Here is a 23351-nt window from a genome sequence, read left to right on the forward strand (position 1 = left end):
TCGGACGCCAAAAAGTGTAATTTCACAACCATACTGTACTCTCTCTCTCTCTCTCTCTCATGTCTCTTCTCTCTCGTTCCAGTAACGCGACTGTTCTCTCTCTCTCTCTAAGACCTGCGCCCTTCCCTCTCTCCCTCCGCCACAGTCTCCAGTGCTAGGTATGCGTCCTCAACTTTGCAAACGCCTCTGTAAACGTATCAGCCCCCTCCAGCTTTCTCTCTCTACTCTCTCTCTAAACTTCTCAAGGGGCAACCACGGGTCCTCTCCATTTCACTGCAAATTATCGTCAAAATGTCATGTTTGCAACGACCCTCTTTCTCTCTCTACACTTGCAGAGAACTTCTCAAGAGAAAACCCTGATTCATCATCGTTTCTTCAGAGGCCCCCTAAAAAAGCTCATGTTTCGAGAGACCAGCTTTCTCTCTTCACTCTCTCTGAACTTCTCTCGAAGGAACCATGATTTCTCATTCTATCGTCACAAAAACTCCATGAAATTCCAATTTTTGACAAACCCAACTTCTCTCTCTAGATTCTCTCTCTTCTCGAGGAAAAACCATGATTCCTCATCGCATCATCCTGATCCACCCATCGAAACCCATGTTTCCAAAGACCCTGCAAATGCCCCTTCTAAACCTCTCATTCTCTCTCTACTAGACCACCTCAATCAAACTAAAAACTTCGAAGAAACCATTCGATATTTGGAGTCTCTGTCTATAGAAAGAACCCATTTTTCGTCTGCTTCCCGTTTTTGTGATTCAATTATCAAGTCCCTCAATCCCTCGATACACCCAATTCCAAACCTTTTTTGCACGGTAATCCAATCTTATTTGAACTGTGGCATGTATCAACAAGCTTCATTAGCTTTTGATTCCATGAAAAGACATGGAATCAATCCAAAATTAGAGTCTTGGAATAGGCTTTTGCATCTTTTTAATAGCTCAGGAATGATTGATCAGGTATGGATTGTCTACTCAGAAATGCTAAATTATGGAAATTCTCCTTCTATTTATACATATAACATCGTTTTACATGCTTATTGTAAATTGGGTAGATTAAAAAGTGCTATTGATTTGTTAAGGAGTATTAGTCCTGACACTGTGAGTTATAATACTGTGATTTGGGGGTTTTGTAAGGAAGGAAATGTCGAATTAGCGCTTGGTTTATTGTCAGAGATGGTTAAGAAAGGGGTACAGATTGATGTGATTAGTTCCAATATTTTGGTAAAGGGGTTTTGTCAAAAAATGAAGCTCAGTGATGCTGAAAATCTCGTGAGTGGAATGGTTAAGGGCGGGCTTAATGTAGATGTTTTCGGGTTCAATACTTTGATCGATGGAGAGTGCAAAGTGGGTTCGATGAGTAAAGCTTTGGAGCTGAGAGAGAGTATGAAATCTGAAGGCCTTTTGCCTGACCTCGTGACTTATAACAGTTTGATAAATGGGTTCTGTAGAGTTGGTGACTTTGAGAAAGCTAAGGATATAATGGGTGAAATTCTGAACCCTACAGAGTTTGGTAATGGTTTAGAGAGAGAAGACAATCAAGACAGACCAGAGCTTTTGGATTCTGATTCTATTCAGAATACCAACATGACGAGAGAAAGAAATGACACAAATTTAGACCTGGAGCCTAATCTAATTACTTATACAACTTTATTGGACGCTTACTGTAAGAAAGGGGAGCTTCATGAAGCATTTATGTTGTATGAAGAAATGGTCAGAAGTGGTTTTCTACCTGATGTGGTTACTTATAGTTCGCTGCTTGATGGGTTGTGCAAGAATGAGAGTTTAGCAGAGGCAAAAACTCTTTTTAGAGAGATGGAGAATATGGGTATTGCTCCAAACCATTTCTCTTACAATACTCTGATGAATGCACTCTTCAAAGCTAACAAATCAGTGGAATCATTCATTCTCCAAAGCAAAATGGTGGTTAAAGGGATTGTTTTTGATCGTGTAATTTTTACCATGCTTATGAATGGTTATTTTAAGGCAGGAAAGCCCAAGGAAGCTGAGAGGATGTTTTATCAAATCTTGAATTTTAATCTAAAGCCAAATCACATCACTTATTCGGTTTGGATTGATGGGCTCTGTAAATTAGGTGATATGAATGGTGCTGAATTTCTAGTGAGAGAAATGCAAAGAAACCATTTACAGGCTAATACTTATACGTACTCTTCCATTATTAATGGGTACACAAAGAAGGGATTGTTAGTTGAAGCCATGGCTTTTCTGAAACAAATGCTAAATTCTAGTGTCTCCCCGAATATTGTCACTTACAGCACCCTGATCGACGGCTATTTCAAGCTAGGGAATCAAGATGATGCTTACAAATTATACAATGAAATGGTCAGCAGTCGGATAAAGCCAAACAATTTCACCCTTGATGCCCTTGTAAATGGCTTAGGAAAAAGTGGGAAAATTGAGGAAGCTAATCGTTTATTTGAAGATATGGTAAGTGGGGGCTTGTCTCCTGATTGTTACAACTATACCACATTAATGGATGGCCTATTTAAAGTGGGGAAACCATCTCAAGCTTTCAAAGTTGGTCAAGAGATGGCTGAGAGAAATCTTGCCTTTGATGTTGTTGCTTACAATGTGTTCATCAATGGTTTATGCAAACTTGGGAAACCTCTTGAAGCATTATCCTTTTTTAATGAAATGAAAGCGGCTGGTTTAACCCCTGATGATATCACATATAACACAATGATTGATTCGTTTTGCGAAGTAGGGAAATTAGACGAAGCTTTTGAGTTATTTAGAGAGATGAAGACTAATGGTCTGGTGCCTAATCTTATCACTTATAATGCTTTAATTCAAGGGCTCTGTAAGGCTAGAAAGATGCAAAAGGCTGAAGATATTTTGGACGAGATGTTCGGGGTGGGCATTGGCCCCAATTCTACGACACATAGAGTTTTGCTTCAGGCATGCTCAAAGAATGTCGGGGTAAATTCAGTTCTTCAGATTCATGAGAAGCTCATAGGAAAAGGATTTGTACCCCATTTGGTATCTTATAACACTCTTATCGGCATCTTATGTGATCATGGGATGACAAGCAAGGCTAGCCATGTGCTAAACCAAATGTTGGAGGAGGGATTTTCTGCGAATATAGTCACTTATAATGCATTTATACGTGGGTATTGTATGAGCGGTCATCTAAAGAATGCCATTTCAGTGTATTCTCAAATGTTAACGGAAGGAATTTGTCCAAATATTTTGACCTACAATGCCCTATTAGATGGCCTTTCTAAGGTCGGATTGATGCAAGAGGCAGAGGGGCTTATGAATGAGTTGTTGAGAAGAGGGTTGGTTCCAAATTTTTTTACTTATGATATTATACTAAGTGGGTATGGAAGGAAAAGCAATAAGAAGGAAGCCATGAGATGGTACTGTGAAATGGTGCAGAAAGGCTTTGTTCCCAAGCTCAGGACCTATAATGTGCTTATTAGCGATTTTGCGAAGGTGGGCCTGATGAAGCAGGCTAATGAATTCGTAAATGAGATGCAAAGAAGAGGAGTGGAGCCCAATTCATCGACATACAATATACTGATCAGTGGTTGGTGCAAACTGTCAAATGGACCTCAGGTGAAAAGATTATTGAAAGAGGCAAATGATAAAGGCTATTCTCTAAGTGAAGATACTCTAGGTCTTATCACTGAAATCTTTGCCAAACCCGGTAAAAGGGGACAAGCTCGGAGATTATTGGAAAGATTTCATAAGGTGGAAAACGGAAAAAAATATGAGTCTCTTGCAGTTGAGAACTTGAACTTTATATAGGAAGAAACAAGAGTATAATGAGAAACCCATTTTCACTTTCAGAAGCGGAAAACGGGAACCAACACTCAATGAGAGGCCTGTTTTTCACATAATGACTTGCAATTTTAATGATCTCTATAGATCTAGCTAATCTTCGGATGTTGGATGAAAGATCTCGTATATAATGCCGGGCTCAACAATTTTTCCTGCTATTAATCCCGGAGTATTGGCAAATATAAAGAAGGAAATTTATGCTCATGTCCCCCTAAATTTATGTTATTAAAAATATACCCCTGAAAATATTGTATTTTATGTTCATTCGCCTTTTTTATTTTTATTTATTTATTTTTCAAAATTGTCTCACTTCGGACCTTCAAGGTTTGAAGTCACAATTTATGCAATGACTTTGGATCTTGAGGATCAAAAGTAATTCTTTCAACTGATGGCTTTTAACTTTGAAGATTCGAAGTTATCTTTTGGCTTCTGACCTTCAAGGTCTGAAGTCAAGATTCATGTCTCAAAATATAGGTCTTGGCTTTAGACCTTCAAGGTCCGAAGCCAAAGACTTTAAAAAAATTTATTGGCTTTAGTAGTTATTCTAGGATAGACTTCAATTTTTTTGAAGTCTTTGGCTTCGTACTCTGAAGGTCCAATGCCAAGATTGATACGAGTCTTGATTTCAGATCTTCAAGGTCTGAAGCCAAGAGATGAATTTGGATCTCGAAGGTCTGCAGTCATAATTAAAAACAATTATTTCAAATCTTCAAGTTCTGGAGTCATAACAACAATTATGATTTTGGATTTTGAAGGTCTGAAGTGGGGCATTTTGGGAGAAAATAGAAGTTGATAAAATGGGTCTTGACGTAATATACGGCATTTTGGAGGAATCGTTTAAATAACAGAATTATTAGGGGGACATGAGCATAAATTTCTCTATAAAGAGAAATCAAGTTGCCGGATTGAAACTCTATGGTTAGGTGAGTTCATATTTGCAGCTGCCGGCAGTTGAGCAAATTTCACAAATATAAAGACGTGGTTGTTTACATCAAACTGAAAACCATGTCCATTACCAATTTGTGCAGGTCTTGTCATTTGAGCTCCAATTTGGTGACAACTGACATGCATGAGATATCTTACACCATGTACCTTAGCATGCTTCTCCAATAAACCACAGGTGGGTGGCGTAGATTCTCCTTGTTGATTTGACATTCCAAAATCTACTTCTTCTAGGTACAAAATTACTCTCCATTCCATTTTTTACCTCTTTTGTCAGTAGATAACTACTATTGATGTGCAAAGTTAGTCAGAATTGGATGGTACTGGTCAATCTCGACTTACAAATCTGTATAGAGCCCAGTAGAGCAATCTATGTGGAAAGATCTTCAAATTCTCAATCTAAGCTTGATCATTTACTGCACTATTGCCTTGTGAGCTAACCAAGAAAAGATTGCTGACTTTCTTATTGCATATACCTTTGTAGAATAAAATTATTGTCTTCCTATCGCTTTAATTTTCTACTTGCAAGAAAATTTCAGTTTATCTAACAAATTCATATCAAATGCTTGTTCATGGCTTTGGGTCTGGGGAGAACCTCCAGCACAATTAGTCTGGTAGTTTCCGGACTATCCCAGTACTTTTGCATTAATTTGTGTCCATATGTATATTATGTGTGCAGCTTTCATTTATTTGATTTATTACTCATGGAAAAGGACAAAAAAAACCTGTATAACATGCATTTGAAAATCATCTTTGCTTATAATTTTACTTCCTCGCCCTGGACCCCTAAATATAGTTTGTAACACAAACTCTTATCCTTATTTTTTGTAAAGCAACTCTTACTTAATTTTTTATACACAAGCATGAAGGCTCTCTGGCAAGGATTTGAACTGGAGGAACAAATCCTAGTTGTCTAATTAATAGTTGTGCACTATAAAAAACAAATTCTTCTCTATATGGATTATTGAGCCTTTTGAACCCTGTGTATGCAACATTGGAACATGAGAGCTTTGAATTCTGAATTGGTTCGAGTCAAAAGTCATTATCTTAGGTTGTGTTGGGAAGAAAAGGCGCAGCTTGGTCACTTACCCAAGGATTTGACCATTAATTTTTGGGTTAGAATGCTGATTGTTTTACATACTTCAGGATATTTACTACATGATGATGGAAATTATTAGCTGTAGCACTCATGGATGTGCATTATGTTGTGGTTTTTTTTGTTTTTTTTTTTGGGGTGGGGGGAAAGAGGGAAGGGATGGGGGCTTCCCTAACATGTCATAGAATCATTGTCCACCTTGATAGAAACAAAAAGAACAATTGCAAAATGAGTGAGAAAGAAATGCTAAGGATGAGGGATTCCCAAACTTGTATTGCCTTTATCCCCTGCCAAATTTTTTTAGACAGAATAATAACCTGTGCCTTCTTTCCTTTGGCATCTCGAAAGCACCTACACTTGCTCCAATCCTCTGAAGTAAATGTAGTGCTTAATTGGATCATCTTTTTATTCATGCATAAATGTAATCCTTAATGGGATCCTTCTTTTATACATGCTCTTAAGACTAAGGTAGACAGTGGCAAATCTAATGTCTCGAGCCTCACTAGTTCCTGCTTCTTTGTAAACATGCACATCATGCTTTAAGTTAATGGTGGGGTTATATAAAGACGGTAGCCTCCTTAGCCTTAGAAAGAACTCCTTTAATAGTAGATATATCACCAATGGCCTCAAGCATAAGATCTACGCAATGTGTAACACTAAGAGTCCAAAAAATGCGAGGCCTTTTTTGGCGAAACAAATGACTGGCAACTAAATTAGGAGCAACATTATTTGTGATCACCTGAATTAATCGATTTGGGGGCTTCTTTAAACTGCCATGGACGCCAGCCCATAACTAGGTGCAAGGTGGCACCAAGATATTGGCGCCTAGAAAGGGTGCCTAGGCCTAGGTGTGTAGCCTAAGGCCCCTTGGGCACCTAGGCGCTAGTCCGCCCATTAGTCCCCTTCTCAACAAATAGGTTTTCTCTCTTCACCCCTCCCTCAATGAGCTCTCTCTCTCTCCTTCTCTCTCTCATGCTGCCCCCAAAATCGAACCAGGTTCTTTGTCTCAATCTTTATTTTTTTCTTGCCAGGTTCTCTCTCCCATTCTTTCTCCCCGGATGTCTAATAACCACCCCAATTTCCCTCTTTAGTACTCCTCTTGTCTCTTTCTCTCTCTCTTCTGAGAGCTTCAACACCCAAAACCTAAAACATGCTGCACAGGATGAGTAGCAAATTAGAAAGCCCAAGCATTTGATACCCTTATTCCCCATCTTCATTTAAAGGGGGAGGTGTAGAGTTGTCATAGAGTAAGTTAGCGGTAGCTTTCATAAATTATAAATTGGGGGTGGGTTGTCTTGAATAGGCAATCTCTAGCTATTGCTGAGCACTCCAAGAGAGCATTTCACAATAGATTGACTGAACCAGGAGCCTTCTCCATCTCTTTCAGTGGCAGATACGCCTTCAGAAACCCAGCCATTTCTCCCAAACCATCTCTCTCAGTGACCCCTACAACATGCAAAACAATCTATTCTTTCTCCACTGCCCCCCTACAACTTGCAAAAGTATTTCTCTCTTTATCTCGTGGTTGCCGACAACATGCAAACACATCTCTATCTTTCTTCTCTCTAGTGTCCTTGTTCAACATGCCTCTACATGCACTGATCTGAAAAAATAAATATTAATGAAACTAAGATTCACTTGTCACAGAAGAAAATACCCCACAAATTTGTTTTGTTTTTTTTTTTTGTTTTTTTGCTTTTTTTTTTTTTTTTTTGAAATTGTTAACTGTTCTATTAATAAAGAAGGGAATACAGGGGGAATAAGAAATTTTTTCTAAATGGAAAATAGAGAAAGGAAAGAGTAGGAGAGAGAGAGCAATTACATTTAACCAAAGAAAGAAAAAAATAGAGAGAGCCTAGAATTTTTATTCATGATCAATCACCAACCCACCAAGTTAGATCTCTCCTGAATCTGATCTCTCTACACTGCTCTCTTGATACCTTAAATTGTGAATTGGGTAGCTAGACCTCCAAAGATTAAGACTCTTACAAATATGTTAGAAAAAGGCACACTTCTTATCTATCACTAAATTTGCAGGAAAGAAACTACCAAACATCACGTCTTATTTGTGTTGCCCACACGTGAGGTAACTTGATTGCAAATCTATAGAGAGGAGAGATTAAAAGGATTATAAACTTGAGAGAGAGAGAGAGAGGGGGGGAGGGGGGTGAGGAGCGGGGTCTAGACATGACTTATTTTGTTTCTCAAAATTCGCAAAAGTTATGAATTAGATGAGAATGCAAAGTTAGGAAACCGTTGATTTCCATATCAATGCATAGGTCTCTAGAGATAACTGACATGCACTTGTGATATATTCATAGGTGCAGTGTTGTTGCAAAAGCTTCTTGGGCTTGTCATGAAAACTTTCTATCGGCAAGTGTTGGGGTCTCTACGCCTCCATGGAAGCCAGAAGTTGAAACTAAAGTTCATCCTTGTCCCAAACCATGACCAAGTTTTCATACATGTAGAATCAAATGTGACATGCTCTTGTTCTTGCGCTTTCCGAAGCATTTCTGCCTGCAATTACTCAATATATGCGCATTATATCCTTAAATTATGTCATAATTTAAATGCGATGGTGGCTTTTCTGCCTACAATTGCTCAATATGTGCTCGTTATATCCTTAAATTAGGTTATAATTTGAATGCTATGGTGTCAGTATAGTGTATTTTCCAGAAGAGAGGTATGCTGGAGAGGATCAATACTATTATGGTTGTCTTTTACTTGAAAACAGGAGAATGATTATAAACGCTAGGTTTATTTGTCCTAGATGCCCCATTTTTATAGATGGTCTGGATTTCACATTATCATATGTTGGGTGGGCCCAGAATCCGGGCATCCGGGCAAATTTATTAGCCCTCATTGCTTCATTGGATTGTTTGTTAAAATTGATGGTGTGGATGTGCCAAAGTTATGGAAGCCATGTATCTTGGCTTATACATGATCCGGTGATTTAAAATTGTCGGTCGGCTTGGCTTCCGGGATCGGGAGCTAGTCAATTCTGGGCTGAAAAATTGAGAAATTGCCCGAGTCTCCAGATTTTTTCCATATGATTCTAATTCTTATTAGAAATAGCCGTTCAAATTGGACTCACCTGATTCGGGGAAGGAAACTCAGGCTTGGACCCATGACATGTCGGAGCCTGCGTTTAATTTTTTAAACACTGAATTGTTATTCCACTTTCACTAATTCTTAAGAGTTTGGCACTTGTAATGCAAATTGTGATAATTTTAGCATATATTATGACATTCTACATCAGCATAATCTAAATGATCAAAATGCCTTTAATTTTCATACCACTGAGTAATGGATGAAATGCATCTTTAATGCAAATTATAACTGTGTAGTTAATAAAATGATGCAAAAAGGAATATAGGTGGCAATGAGAAAAAAGAGGAGGATGATAAGATGGTACCTTTATGATGAACTTGAGACCAACTGTTATTTCACCGCAATATGTGTGGTCCCTTAGGACGACATTGTAAGGAGCTGGTTTCAGTTCAATACAGCCTGACTTGTTTGCTTCACTTAGTATTGCTCTTATATTTATTCTGCAAATGATGATTTAGAAGAGTTTAATTCAATTGTCAAGCCAATTGTTTCATATCTGGTAGTTGTTGAATAAAATTAGGCAACTTGATATTTGTCTCTCTCTCACACACACACATACCCACACGCGTACGCGAGTGTCTAGATAGGTGTCACTCATATTTGCGTGTGTTGGTCACGTGTGACTTACATGATGTACATGTGTGCCTTAGTAACACTTGTCCATGACAATGATCGTCTTTGAAACCACGATCTTTCATTTGAAGAGGATCTTTTGGTTAAGAGGAAAATTTATCAAAAGATCCTAAAGGAATGAACTATTCAATATTTTATTTTACCCTTCTGCAACTATTCTAACTCATGGCCATGTGTGTTTTATCAGTATTTGAAATTACATAAGAAAAATAGAGATAAAAGTGTTCACTTATAGGTAATTTGATAATTTCCCTTCTTAAGATTTTCTTTTCAAAAGTTGATTACATTCTGATGGTTTCTTCACCATGGTCTACCAAAAACAGGTTATAACTCTATGTTTTACCCAGTATGTACTATCCATATTTAGGAGTTTTTGATGGCTTGTTCTAAATCGAAGCTCAAATCAAAGAAGCTATGGTTTTTGTGAAGTTTGCAGATCAGAAACTCAATTGGTGCTGCACCGGGCACTCTGACGTGAACCTAGTTGTATCTTGGTTCTTACCAAAATGGAGGTGGCCAAAAACGAGGACATCGTGAAGTCCAAACTGAAGTTAGGGTTTGTATTTTGGTTCTGTGTGATCATTTTTCTTATATGTCTAGTTTGTATAACTGCTGTTCAACCCAAATTAAAGATCTCTAGGTTATATGAAAGTTGGTTTCAATCGTAGAATCTGATTTAGAAAATTATGTTCACAAAATTGACGCTAGGGAAGACTGTCGGTTTCATTTCGAGATAAGATAATATTAGCAAGTGTTTGATTACTCAGGGAAGTCAAGACTCGCTACCTGGCGAGCTTGAGTATCCTCGAGTTGAACCTGAGTATCCCCAAGTTGGGTGTTCAACTCGGGGATCTTAAAAGTAAGGAAAAGGGGATCTTAAAAGTAAGGAAAAAATAACGTATATATCTGTTATATTTATCGTTATTATAGGATTAACGTCAAGTTTCTATTATTACATATGTACCAGTTTTTTCAACTTAGTAACAATTTTTTTTTTTTAAAAAACAGATCTGTTTTTTTATTTTATTTTTCAAAAATCGAAATGTTTAGAATTTTCGATTTTTCAAAAACTAAAAATTAATGATTTTCTGATTTTGGAAATCCTAATTTAACAAGAGAATCCAGAGCAAGTTTATATACATTTTCTCACTCTGGGTTCTTGATGCAGGAGGGAAAAACTGAGGAGCGAAGATTAAAAACAGTTTCTCTCTCTACTCCAGGGGCAGCAAGAGAAAAGGAAAAAGCCGTTTATTCTCTCTAGAAGCAGGGTAGTGAGAGAGTAAATAAAAAGGTGGGGAGAAGTCTAGAGAGAGAGAGCTTGTAGTCATTGTCATGAAAAAAAGCACCCATTGCGTGCAACACAGAGACAAAGAGGCATTTATGTAAAAACACGAAAGAGATAAAGTTATGGAGAGAGAGAATGGTACTTTACTTTTCACGAGAAAAAAAACTCCTGTATGGCTTAAGAGACGGTCAATCCATAGAAGAATCCCATAGAAGAATCAAACAGAGAGAGAGCGTTCTATTCATAGACAGCGTCAAATTCCCCCAGAGAGAGAGAGAGCAGTTTTCATGGGCTTAAATCGCCTCATGAACTTGCCCTGGATATCTTAAATTTGGATTTTCAAAATCTAAAAATTATTAAATTTTGGTTTTTGAAAAATCAAAAAATTTTAAATTTTTATTTTTTTTTAAAAACCCGAAAAAGGCAAATCCATATTGTTTTAAAAAAACTGCATCTTGACGAAATGGTTATGAAGTTGAAAAAATGGGTATAAATGTAATAATATAAATGTAGAGGTTGTAATAATGATAAATATAATAAATATATACAATATTTTTTAAAAAAAAAAATTAAAATTTTTTTTTTTTCTAAAAGTAGGAAATTTATTAGTAATATATATTTTTTATGTTTTTTTATCATTTTGAAAAAGATTGAAAACTGTTTTTGGCCACAAATATTTATTTATATATTTTCCCGTCTTTTTGTATAATTTTTAAAATACCCTTTGTCTCAAATTGATTTTTTCAAAATCCATTTTTTCACTATTTTTCCAACCAGATTTAGATGTGTTTTTGTTAATGTTTCTTCATATTTTCCTATGTTTTGGATTTTTTTTATATTTTTGTATTTTGTAACACGTTTTAGTCTTGGCTAGAAGTCAGCCCAACTCGGGCGTTGGCCGAGCAACTGGCCCGAGTCACTCTTTCCAACACTGATAAATGCTATCAATGTACCTCAAAATCTCTCTCTCTCATATGAGCTTTTGGGTTCAAAGAGATCCCGAGTCTTGTAGTTTTCTTTCCCCTAAAACTTGCTTCATGCAGAGAGAGGGATGCAAGTGTTTTCTTACGTAGTTTCACCGATGAAATCATGGGGTCTCAAAGCATGCTTCTCCATTATCAGCAATCTTATATGCTTCACATTTTCTCTTGCTGAACCTGACATTCTAAATACCAATTTCTGATTCCATATAGCTGCTCCATTGTGAACCCCTGGACAACCAAATCTTAATCTTATTATCCTATAAATTCCACACCCAAGAATTAAAACAAAATTAATGAGAAGATGGCTCTCTCTCACACACACAAAGGATCATAATACATTCACCAGAAAATACATGCTTGAGAGAGAGAACCTGAAGCAACTCGGCTCTGAAGAGTCTGATTGCCGCACTGCAATACAATGTAAGAATCCGGACCTCCTGATATTGAGAAGTTAGTGTTAAAAATCTTAATATTTTGCGGTATAACGGTTCAGGAAAAACGTGTTTTTTTTTGTGCTCGTCAAGGAAGGGGTCCCCAACCCATTGTATGATTGGAACTCAAGACACCACATTTGGTGCCCCGCCATCCTAACTACATAGCCTTGAGGCCATTCTTAAACTAAAAATAAATAAAAATAACAACTTGATCAAGTGAAAGGCTTGAAAATGATAAAGGGTAAGCTTAAAAAAATATAGTTAAAAGTAGTAAGACAAGGTATGTGCCTTTAATAAAGTAAATTAATGGATAAGTAGTCATATATTATATCCTAATTAGTTGAAAAAAGGTTTTTTTTGATGATGAACTTGATAAGTGGCATTAATCGCATTGGCGAGTAAAGGTAACTGATAGCGAAGTCCAAACTTTTAACGAATCTATAGGCCCAAAGATTTTGTGCTCCCGCGGGAGCATATCCAACATTCAATCCCTATCCAACATTATCTCCCTCTCCCTTGGATAAAACTCTATCACCTCGAATTTGAATACCATAATTTGGGATGTAACTCCTCAACGACCAACCATAAAAGTAATTTTAAAATAAATTAAAATTATAAATATATTTTGTAACACACTCGAGATTGGGAGAAAGTTTGTGCACCTCCAAGACTCAGGAATGGGTTAGGGCATTGGTGGTTATGTTAGGTATCAAGATGAAAGTTTGTGCACCTCCAAGACTCAATTCCTTGATAGGAATGGGTTAGGGCATGGGTGGTTACGTTAGGTTCCTAATTTCAAAACTCTTGGGTTTGAAAATGTGGAAATTTAGGCTTTTAAACCATCTAGGATGGTAAAATACCACCATGACATGTAATAAGATATTATTTTAGGTTCTATAGGATTTGAACTTGGGTCGCTGTAGTTGTTATGATACCAAATGTTAACTACCTAACCAATTCAAAACTCTTAGGTGATAAAAGCATCAAAAGTTAAGCCCTTAAATCACTTAGGATCCTAAAAAGGTAATGGGCCTAATGCCTCAACATAACGTCTTAACCTCCATTCTTATGGCTCTAACTTTAGTTCAACCTAGGAAACAGACTTCTGATAAGATACTCAAATTCATTTGACTGACCCAAGGAAACCTCTCTTCTTTCACAGATGAAATTATCCGGACTATCTCTCTCTCTCTTTCATTGTTTTTCCGTTAAATATTAACTTGAAATCTCGGTAAGAATGGAACTCTAGATTTCATGTTGTGGCACTTTCATTGTTTTTTTCTTAAATATTAACTTAGAACGTCGGTAAGAATGGAACTCTAGATTTCATGTTGTGGCACCCCACTGCCCTGAGCATTGTGAAGCTTTACACTACTTTCCGGTGTTCACACCAAAAATCATTGTGTTAGTGTGTTTGTGCGCGTGCGAATTTGTATGTCAACCTTCTTCCTTATTAATTGTTGGGCTCTTTCACATCCAAATACATGTCTAGGGAGGGGTACACAGGGTCCCTGTGAAGAGACCCACTAAAATTGGAACAGAACAGAGAAGATTAGCATAGCCCATGCACAAAGATGACATGCACAATAGAAAAATAGTCCAAATCTTGTACCATGAGAGAGAGGAGTACCGATGAAATTGGTGTTGTGTAGATCTTTTGCTCCCACAAGAAGTACCTCTAGGACTCCAACCATACTTCACAAAGTCTTGATCTCTCTCTCTCTCTTTCAAAGAAAGAAGATGCTCCCTACAAGTTCCTCCTTAAAACAAATGCATAATAGCCCCATAACGTTCGAATTGACCAAAACTGCCTTATTTTGGTAGGCCGTTTTGCCATTATGAAAGGAATGTGTAATAATTATATCTCATCGAATAAAACATATAGGGCAAAATAGATGTTTAGAAGATTTTTTTTATTTTTTATTTAATAAATATTTTAAAATACACTTTAAAATCATTGTATGATTTTTTTTTTCCTTTTTTCTTTTTGACTAAAACCATTCCTGGATTAATATTTTTTGAAAGAAAAAAAAAAAAAGTTTTCGAGTTTTTAAATTTGAGTTTTTAGTCAATATTAGAATGATGTATTTTTCAAATGCACATATAATCCCCTCCCTTTTCTTTTCTTTGTTTTCCTGTAGTTCATCACTATGTTGAAAAGGTTAAATCCAAATATCTCAAATACTAAAAACGTTTTTACATAGTAAGATAGAGTTCTACTATGAGGGAGTGAATAAAAAATAGAAATATATACAATGAGACAATGTGTTTTTCATATAAGGAGGTCACAATTATCACTAACCTTTAGATTTGAAATAAGGTGGTTGAGAATATATTATTGTTTAGGCACATTGTTCAAAACAAAATTTTTTGAATATTGTGACACACTTTTATCTATTGGATTTCACATCCAATGCCAAAAAATGATTTTGACCTCTTTGTACCAAACATAAATGGTCTCATAGTATACAATCCCGTAAAATCTAAAGAAGGTTAATATATTTCCTCCACTGTATAGAACTTATATGCTTCCCCCTATCCAAACATAAATGGACAGTTGAGATGACTTCAATCACAATGTCACACCTCTACACTATTTTATTTTTAATTTTTTTCTACAAAATATTTTGACACCAACTTTTTGGGCATCCACTCCTCTCTTAAACTCGCATTTGTCAAAAATATAAAACAGTATTCCTAATAAAATAAAATAATCACAATACTCTTAAAAGTTTCAGGGGTATTTTGGTTATTGTATCTTATCACAAATATTTTTTTAATATTATTTTTAGGTGCACCCTATTGAGATGGTGGCACGTAATAAATTTCATATTTATATAATTTGTAGAAAAAATTAAAGACAAAATACTCTGAGTTGTCAGTTTACATCAAATGGTCAGTGAATCACTTTATCTAAATTGGACAGCTGGATGAAGGGAAGTATATATCTTCTAGGTAAAATTACAAAACCACCCCCCTCCCAAAATACACTGTCTAAACTTATTCCCATCCAAAACCTTTTCTCTCACTTTTTTTCCAAAAGTATACTTTCTATGCAAATACCCCCTCAACCAAAAAAGTTCATTTTTTGACAAAAATGCCCTTTTTGTACAAAAAAAATCAATTGGTGCTGACTACCGGACCCAAGTAACACATTACCGGAGTGCAGTATGCAACTGTCGGAGCGCACTGTCTAGAACATATACTGTCGGAGCGCCTTAAGATATTGTCGGAGCACTGTGACTCCAGGACAAGTATTGCTGAAACACCCTATTCAACTATCGGAGCTCCTCGTCTCCAGAACAAGCACTGCCGGCGTGCATTTTGCAAATGCTGGGGCGCTATAGTCTCCAAAACAAGCATTGTCGAAACACGTTTTGCAAATGCCGGAGCGCTATCGTCTCCAGAACATGCACTGCCAGAGCGCATGTGGCTCGATTGCCGGAGCGATGTCTCTTAAGTGCCGGAGCGCCCTATGCAACTGCTGGAGCGCTGTGACACCAAAACATGTATTGCCGGATTTGAGACTGTCAGAGCGCATTGTCTCCAAAACGTGTACTGCCGGCGCGCCTTCTGCACTGCTGGAGCGTTGTGTCTTCAGTGCCGAAGCACCCTATCCAACTGTCGGAGCGTTATGGCTCTAGGAATGTATTACCAGAGCACCCTTTGAGATTGCCGAAGCGCATTTCTGTCAAAAAAAAAGGGGCATTTTGTACAAGGAAGCGCATTTTCGTAAAAAACAATGTACTTTTTTGGTTGGGGGGTATTTGCATAAAAAATATATTTTTGGGAAAAAAGTGAGATAAAAGGTTTGGATGGGATAAGTTGCATAAATAGTGTATTTTGGACGGTTTTTTGTAATTTTCGAAACATTTCCATAACAATATGCTCTCTCCATAGCGTATAGTTTTGGCTCAAAATAAGGTTGGTTTGGTCATTTCAAAATAAAAAGGGCAAGAAGATCCTTTCTCTCTATGCAAGTGTGGTGGGGGAGTTCATTTATTTCTCTTTTTAAAACGTTCGATTCTATTAAATTTTCCCCGTGCCAGCCATTGAATGCAAAAGTTTATTATTGCAAATGACACCTGGTTTTATTATTCACTATTAATTTATTGCAATACGTTTTAGTAGACCATGAAAATTCTATGGGAAATTAGGCTATTATCAAGAAAATTAATTGATAGGGAAATTATGTAGCATTTTAGCTTTAGGACGTATTAGCTCGAAATTACATGAACTTTTACCATTAATGGGAATGATTTGCAATTGCATAGAATGAATGTTACTTTGTACATGGAGGTCACAACTGAGGATGACACTATTTCTATAGTCTAAAAAGAGTAGGAATGGGCTCAAGGCTAGGTAATCAAGATAGTGGGTAGTCACGACATGATGTTTTGAGATCTCTTCTTATTACTAGTAGGGAATCCCATTTCACTAAATTTCCCCAAATCCATAAAGAGTTTTTCTTGAGAAAAAGTTCATATAAGTGGGAGGCTTTAAACAATCAAATTAGGGGACCTCAAGATGTGTGAAGGTGAGAAAAATATGGATTTCATATGAATTTCTTTTGGAAATAGTGCATGTTGTAATGCATTTTTGGACTATCAATTTTCAAGATTGCATACATTTGTTCGATTTACACTATTATTGTGCTCAATCTGCACTATTTATGAACCTTTAAATTTTATAATTAAATATGAAAATATATTTTAAGACTATCACAAAGATTTCCGGTTGAAACCACATTTCTCTTTACTATTTGAAGGTGTGCTTTACTTTTATTGTTTAAAGCCTCGTCTTTATACAAACCGCAATATTTTTTTAAGGAATTGTATACAATGAGACCATTTACATTTTATACAAAGTAGTCACAATTCCTTACCACCATTTGATGTGAAATTTGATAGTTTGGATGTGTTACAAAGTTCAAGAAAATTTCTTTGGCAGTTTGAGCTTGATCAATGAAATATTTGCAGCCACCCAACTTTACATCCAATAGTCAAGATTATTGTGACCACCTCGTATAAAAGATAAATGGTCTCATTCTGTACTTTTTTTTTTTTTTTAACCCCCAAGTGCATGAATGTATACTTGATCATTGTCAGTGATTATGATCTTTTTGTACCAAAGATAAACATCTACATATCTTATTATATACTTTCCACTTTTTGTAATTATTGGGCAACAAACACCATATATCCATATTTCCACCAACAAGAACAATCGCATAAGTACATATGCGGGCTGGACCGCATAAGTACATATGCGGTCCAAAAAGTGTAAAAGCATCCATCTTAAAGATGGATGCAAGTAGGTGTTCCATCTAAAAACAATGGAAACTAATCATCCAAATGTTTTTTTACTAAAATTATTATTTCTAGTTTTTATTATTTATTTATTTTTTCATATTCATGATCTCCATGTTAGAGATTACATGTCTTTAAAAATTAAGTCCAAAAATCCATTTCAAAAATAGATTTATTAATAGACCTGTATTTTTACATATGCATGCTTGACCACATAGAAACCGGATCCATAACAAAAACATGTGAAAATTCAGACTCGGGATTGACTCACAAAGGGTTTGAGCACTAGATTCGAGTGAGTCCAAGTCAAAGTGGACAATTCTATGTAAAAATAATTGAAATCGTTTGAATGACTCAGGCGATTCTTGGGATTATAGAAGCGGAATCACTTGGTTTTGATCCCGAGCCGACTTGGGTGATTCATGGTTTTCTTTTGAAGAATCGCTTCACTCCCAAATCCGGCCAACTAGACAGTAATTTTTAAACCAATGACATAAACAAGCAAATTTTTTTAGGGAATGACTGGAATACCTTGTATTTCCCAGAAACCATGAAAGTACCCAAATGACTACACCCCTAAAACTGCACATCAAAAGCCACATTTCTCTCATTTTCCTAGAACTAAAAGCTCGGAGGTAATAAGCTCATATGACACCCTCGTTGAAGCAAATAACTTACAGTATATTTCAGATTAAATTATTTTCAAAACATCATGAAATTTCTTTTGGAGTTGCACGTATTACATAGATTCTTTGCACCTCAACCAGCTGCTGCACACAACCGATTTCTTCAAAATGCTCTCTCTCTCATATAAACTGTATCTTCTAACTCAACCAGCTGCAACCAACTGTTTTCTTCAAATTTTTCTCTTTCATCACCCCTCTCAACCTCGCTACATTACCCCATTGCCCCAAGCTTGCATATATGTTCGACAAATTTATGTAATGGCTTTCATTTCTCGGGTCCAACCTGAAAAGCTTCTTGGCTGCAAGATCTGCAATATCATCATGAGAATCAGAGAGCTGGCAACTTGAGAGAAGAGCACCCCAAACGAATGAGTCAGGCTCCATTGGCATCTCATTAATGAAATTAACAGCATCCTTGACCTTATCATTCCTTCCAAGCATATCCACCACACAAGCATAGTGAACCAAATCAGGTTTAATTTGGTGTTCACTTTCCATGGATGTGAACACCTCTAAACCTTCATTAACCAATCCACCGTGACTACATGCAGAAAGAACAGATATAAACACCACATAATTAGGTTTTAAACCCAAAGCCAACATATCATAGAAAGTCCTAAGTGCTTCTTTTCCATATCCATTGATCTCATACCCACTAATCATAGAGCTCCATAGAATAAGGTCTTTTCTATCCGTTCTATCAAACAAAGCTTTTGCAGAGTGTAAACTCCCACATTTGCAATATAAATCTATTAATGCTGATGCCAAGAACATATTGGAATCAAAGTACCCATGTCTAAGTACATAGGAATGGATGGTTTGGCCAAGTTTATGAGCACCTAGTAAAGAACAGGCCTGCAAAACACTCACCAAAGTTATGCAATTAGGGTCTTTCCCATTGAGTTGCATCTGTTTGAAAAGCTCCAATGCATGGTCTGCAAGCCCTGCTTTTGCATAGACAGAGATTATAGCTGACCAAGAGACCAAATCTTTATAAGCAAGCTGATTGAATAATTGATCCACTGCCTCTAATTCCCCAAATTCAGCATAAGCAGTTAAAAGAATAGTTTGTAGAAAGATAGGATTCAAGAAACCAGATTTGGCTAAAAACCCATGAATTTGTTTCAAATTTTGTGAATTTTCCAATTGGGTACATGCAAGAATCACGTTATTTATGGTGGTTAGGTCTATTTCAGTGCTCCAAGATCGCAATTCTTTGAACAAGAGCAGAGCTTTATTGGTGAAACCATTTTCAGCATAGCCACCAATCATAGTGTTCCAAGAGACCAAGTCTCTTCTGTCCATTTTTGTGAAGATTCTGGCTGAGATACTCGGTTTTCTGCATTTTGAGTACAAGTTCATAAGAGAATTTTGCAAATTGGTATCTGCATAAAAGTCATGTTTGATTGAATAGCCATGGATTTCTCTGCCTTCTAACAAGGAAGCCAAGTCTGAAAAAGCAGGTAATACACTCACAATGCTCACATGGTTGGGTTCATTGCCCGAGTTCAACATTTCTCGAAAGAACTTAATGGCTTCCACTGATAGACCATTCTGAGAACACACAGAAACCATTGCAGTCCACAAGATCAAATCCTTCATAATTGCTCTATCAAACAACAAGAAAGCACTCTTTGTATCGTTATGAGATGAATATAAGCCTATTAGAGAAGTTATAACAGGGGCTTCTGATTCGAACCCATTTCTCATCACAAACCCATGAATTTCACTGGTTTTTTGTTCTGCAAAAATCTGAGAAACCACACGAATAATAACCAATAAAGAAATATAATTGGGCCTTATGCCTGAGTACAACATGCCATTGAAAAAATCTAGAGCATCTTGGGCACGGCCATTGCGTGCATAGCCCGAGATCATGGCAGTCCATGAGAACACATTTTTTTCATGCATATTTTCAAAGACTTGCTTTGCCAAATGCAACTCTTTGGATTTTATATGAGTAATCAAGAGAGTGTTTGATGCATGGAGGTTGAACTGACGTGGGTTTTGCTTGTGGTGGCCATGAAGTGTGTTACCCTGTGGCATTAGAGAGGCCATGGCTGAAAAAGAACTAAAAATAAAGGGAATTGTGCACAAGCTGGGGTAAACGAATTTATTTGACAAATGGAAGTAGAGAGAAACGGCTTTTTTGGGGTACACATTTGAAGCACAGGCTTTGATCATGGAGCTGATGTTGGGTGTGCTCATGTGAGGGGCATTTTGGGGATTTTGAAAAGTGGGGAAATATGGTGTGATGTAAAGCAATTAAGGTTCCAAGAGGGAAGGTAAGAGTGCAGCCTTATGACAAGCTTCTCATATACAATAGACACACATGATGGGAAGCATATTTGAATGAGAGTCAGGCTATTTCATCTATCACAAGGGCATGAAAGGCACAAGGCAACAAGTCCACCATCATTCTGGTGAGTAGGGGCCGCAAAGGAAGCCCGGGAAGGACCAGGCTATTGAATTTGGCCCGAGGGCCAGGCTCAGTCTAGTAATTTAATCTCGGTGGCCAACGGGACCTGGGTTAGGGGTCCATTTTGACAAGCCCATTTTATTTTTCTCTTAATGGCCTTTTCTGAAAAGAGTGGGTCTCTACGTAGCCCGGGGCCACAACCACTAACTAGGCCGGGCTACATCAGGCCAAGGCAAGGCCAGGCCTATTGCTATCTTTGGCTAGGGCTAGCAACGGGTGAGACTGGGTTGGAATCAACACGAGTGTGGAATTCCAATTGGCCCATCCCATATCCAACAACAAAATTTTAATGGAACTAGAAAACCGCTGACTGAAGCAAAATTCTTTTCAGTGTAGAATCATTCAGCAGCTTTCCGGTCCAGCTTCCCAATCCAGTCCAACTCCGACTCTCTCCAGTAGGACCATCCGTATTTGAATCACTTAGGAAATCACATACATACCCTAAACCTTATGAAAAATCAACCAAATCCCATTGCTTTAAGTCTATCTAGATCTGTGAGTCCCAAATTCCTTCATGTCTATCACAAGCTGAGGTAATATTACCAATTATTCTGGTTACCCCCCAAAAATTCGCCTTAGACCTTGTCAAAAACTTCCTAACTCGAGGCACCATCACAGGTCCATAAAACAACAAAATGCCCTACCCCCCCTAAATTATATTATACAAGGAAGAAAAAGAAAAAAAAGGGCAAAGAAGAGGAAGAAGATCCCCACATTAAATTCTATAGAAGCAAATCATTATTATAACAAGCTGCCCTAAACTAGACCACAAATTGATCCCACAGAACAAGAAAATGTCCTAAAGCATGCCACAATCAGCCCACACCAACTCCTCAAGACAAGGGCATAACATTACCATATGCTGACAAAGAAACAATGCCTCTACCTTTTAGAGAGGTGTACCAATCTTACCCAAATAAGCCTAGTCCATGCCCATATGACCAAAACTGCCCTAAATCTTAACAATTTCATGGCCAGCAAAATTATTGCCTTCTGTGCCTCTTCTATCCCACCCAACATGGACTATGCATGCATGGCTTTTAACCAAATAAATCAACCAGGCTCTTACACTTGGAACACCATGATAAGGGGGTTTTCATGTAGCTTAAACCCATTAGAAAGCCTCAAGTTTTACAGTGCAATGAGAGCCCATGGACTTATAGCCAATAGTTACACCTTTTCCTTTACTCTTAAGGCTTGTGCTAGAGTATCAGCCATTAGTGAAGCACAAGAGCTCCACACTGAGATTACAAAAGTTGGGTTATGTTGGGATGTTAATGTTATCAATACTTTGATTCATGTTTATGCAAATTATGGTGAGTTAGAAAATGCTGGTAAGCTCTTTGATGAAATGCCTTATAGAACCGTGGTTTCATGGAATGCTATGGTGGGTGGTTTTAACCACAGGGGTTGTTTTGGTGATGCATTAGATTTGTTTAATTTGATGAGAGGGGGGTTACAAAAGCCAGATGGTGTTACAGTTGCCATGGTGCTCTCCAGTTGTGCAAATTTAGGGGCCCTTGGAAAGGGACAATTAGTCCATAGTTACTTAGAAACTAGTGATATAAACATGGATTTAGTGATTGGCAATGCACTGATGGACATGTATGCCAAATGTGGTAGCTTGGAGGATTGTCAAAAAGTTTTTGAAAGGATGACTAAGAGAGATTTGGTCTCTTGGAATTCTATGATAAATGCTTTTGCAGTCAATGGGAATGCTAGTGATGCTCTCGATATTTTTCGATCAATGAGAAGTGATAGTATTAGGCCTGATGCTATCACATTTGTGTCTGTACTGCGTGCTTGTAGCCATGCCGGACTGGTGCACGAGGGGAAGGAAATATTCTCTAGAATGAAGGTTGAATATGGGGTTGAACCCGAAATTGAGCACTATGGGTGCATGGTGGATCTTCTCGGTCGAGCCGGATTCTTAGAAGAAGCATTAAATTTGATCGAGACCATGCCTTTGGAGCGAAATGCTATCATTCTTCGAGCCCTATTGGGGGCTTGCAAGGTGCATGGCAATGTTGAGCTAGGTAGAAGCCTAGTTAGGGACATACTTGAGTTAGAGGGTAGTCATTCAGGTGATTATGTCTCTCTCTCTAATATCTATGCATCAAGAGGTAAATGGGAAGGGGCAGCTAGGGTGAGAAGGATGATGAGGGAAAGTGGGGTGGCAAAAGTGGTTGGATATAGCCTCATTGAGGTGAAAGACACAATCCACAAGTTCTTAGTTGGTGATAAATCACATCCTCAAGGCAATAGTGTCTATGAGATGTTAGATGAGATTGGGAAAAAGTTGAAGCTTGAGGGTCATCTTCCAAACACATCATTTGTATTGTATGATATAGGAGAGGAGGAGAAAGAGGAGAATCTAAGTGTTCATAGTGAGAGGTTGGCCATTGCATTTGGCCTGATAAGAACTCGTGCCGGTGAGACAATTCGTATCGTAAAGAACCTAAGAGTGTGCACCGATTGTCACTCTGTGACAAAGCTCATCTCAAAGATATATGACCGTAGAATCATCGTTCGAGATCGAAGCCGCTTTCACCATTTCAACAGGGGTACATGTTCTTGTATGGATTATTGGTGA

General features: G+C 37.4%; 3 protein-coding genes, 1 non-coding gene and 1 pseudogene across 16 annotated transcripts; 3 read left to right on the forward strand and 2 right to left on the reverse strand.

The window, feature by feature from the left end:
• Nucleotides 1-10953, forward strand: LOC18423004 (PPR repeat protein). 11 transcript variants are annotated; one of them, XM_088871337.1, is made up of 4 exons: nt 1-3575; nt 4829-4976; nt 9906-10138; nt 10751-10953. In XM_088871337.1, the coding sequence occupies exons 1-2, from the start codon at nt 297-299 to the stop codon at nt 4862-4864; spliced, it is 3315 nt and encodes a 1104-aa protein (XP_088727463.1). In that variant the 5' UTR covers nt 1-296; the 3' UTR covers nt 4865-4976; nt 9906-10138; nt 10751-10953. The 11 variants fall into 11 exon arrangements, with proteins under 11 accessions (XP_088727463.1, XP_020525274.2, XP_006827611.3 ...); XM_020669615.2 differs by having other exon boundaries at nt 10012-10138; XM_006827548.4 differs by having other exon boundaries at nt 4829-4920.
• LOC105421204 (Calcium-dependent lipid-binding (CaLB domain) family protein) lies at nt 7684-14032 on the reverse strand. 3 transcript variants are annotated; one of them, XM_088871339.1, is made up of 6 exons: nt 13915-14032; nt 12222-12287; nt 11937-12078; nt 9254-9389; nt 8933-8980; nt 7684-8355 (listed from the first exon to the last, which is right to left on the reverse strand). In XM_088871339.1, exons 1-6 carry the CDS (start codon nt 13976-13978, stop codon nt 8206-8208), a joined length of 606 nt encoding a protein of 201 aa, XP_088727465.1. In that variant the 5' UTR covers nt 13979-14032; the 3' UTR covers nt 7684-8205. The 3 variants fall into 3 exon arrangements, with proteins under 3 accessions (XP_088727465.1, XP_088727464.1, XP_088727466.1); XM_088871338.1 differs by having other exon boundaries at nt 13897-14032; XM_088871340.1 differs by lacking the exon at nt 8933-8980 and having other exon boundaries at nt 13897-14032.
• LOC148781424 (U6 spliceosomal RNA) lies at nt 13792-13893 on the forward strand. The gene has a single exon (XR_016060046.1). It is a non-coding gene; the product is annotated as a U6 spliceosomal RNA (small nuclear RNA).
• A 4385-nt stretch (nt 14033-18417) lies between the features above and the next one.
• Nucleotides 18418-20337, reverse strand: LOC148781425 (pentatricopeptide repeat-containing protein DOT4, chloroplastic-like). The gene has a single exon (XM_088871070.1). It carries the CDS (start codon nt 20335-20337, stop codon nt 18418-18420), a length of 1920 nt encoding a protein of 639 aa, XP_088727196.1.
• Nucleotides 20338-21776: 1439 nt separating this feature from the next.
• On the forward strand, nt 21777-23351 carry LOC105421206 (pentatricopeptide repeat-containing protein At4g21065 pseudogene; annotated as a pseudogene).

The sequence above is a fragment of the Amborella trichopoda genome, chromosome 7, assembly GCF_054954075.1.
Source record: "Amborella trichopoda isolate Santa Cruz 75 chromosome 7, AtrichopodaSantaCruz75HAP2 v2.0, whole genome shotgun sequence".
Lineage (NCBI taxonomy): Eukaryota > Viridiplantae > Streptophyta > Magnoliopsida > Amborellales > Amborellaceae > Amborella > Amborella trichopoda.

Bases quoted from the DNA above. Each gene is read 5' to 3' on its own strand.
- LOC148781425 (XM_088871070.1), bottom strand. From the start codon at position 20,337: ATGGCCTCTCTAATGCCACAGGGTAACACACTTCATGGCCACCACAAG.
- LOC18423004 (XM_088871333.1), top strand. From the start codon at position 297: ATGTTTGCAACGACCCTCTTTCTCTCTCTACACTTGCAGAGAACTTCT.
- LOC105421204 (XM_088871338.1), bottom strand. From the start codon at position 13,978: ATGGTTGGAGTCCTAGAGGTACTTCTTGTGGGAGCAAAAGATCTACAC. The intron at 12,288-13,896 runs GTACAAGATTTG...TCTCAATATCAG, and splicing joins CGGTACTCCTCTCTCTCATG to GAGGTCCGGATTCTTACATT. The intron at 8,356-8,932 runs GTGAGTCCAATT...GAGTAATTGCAG, and splicing joins AGTTTCCTTCCCCGAATCAG to GCAGAAATGCTTCGGAAAGC.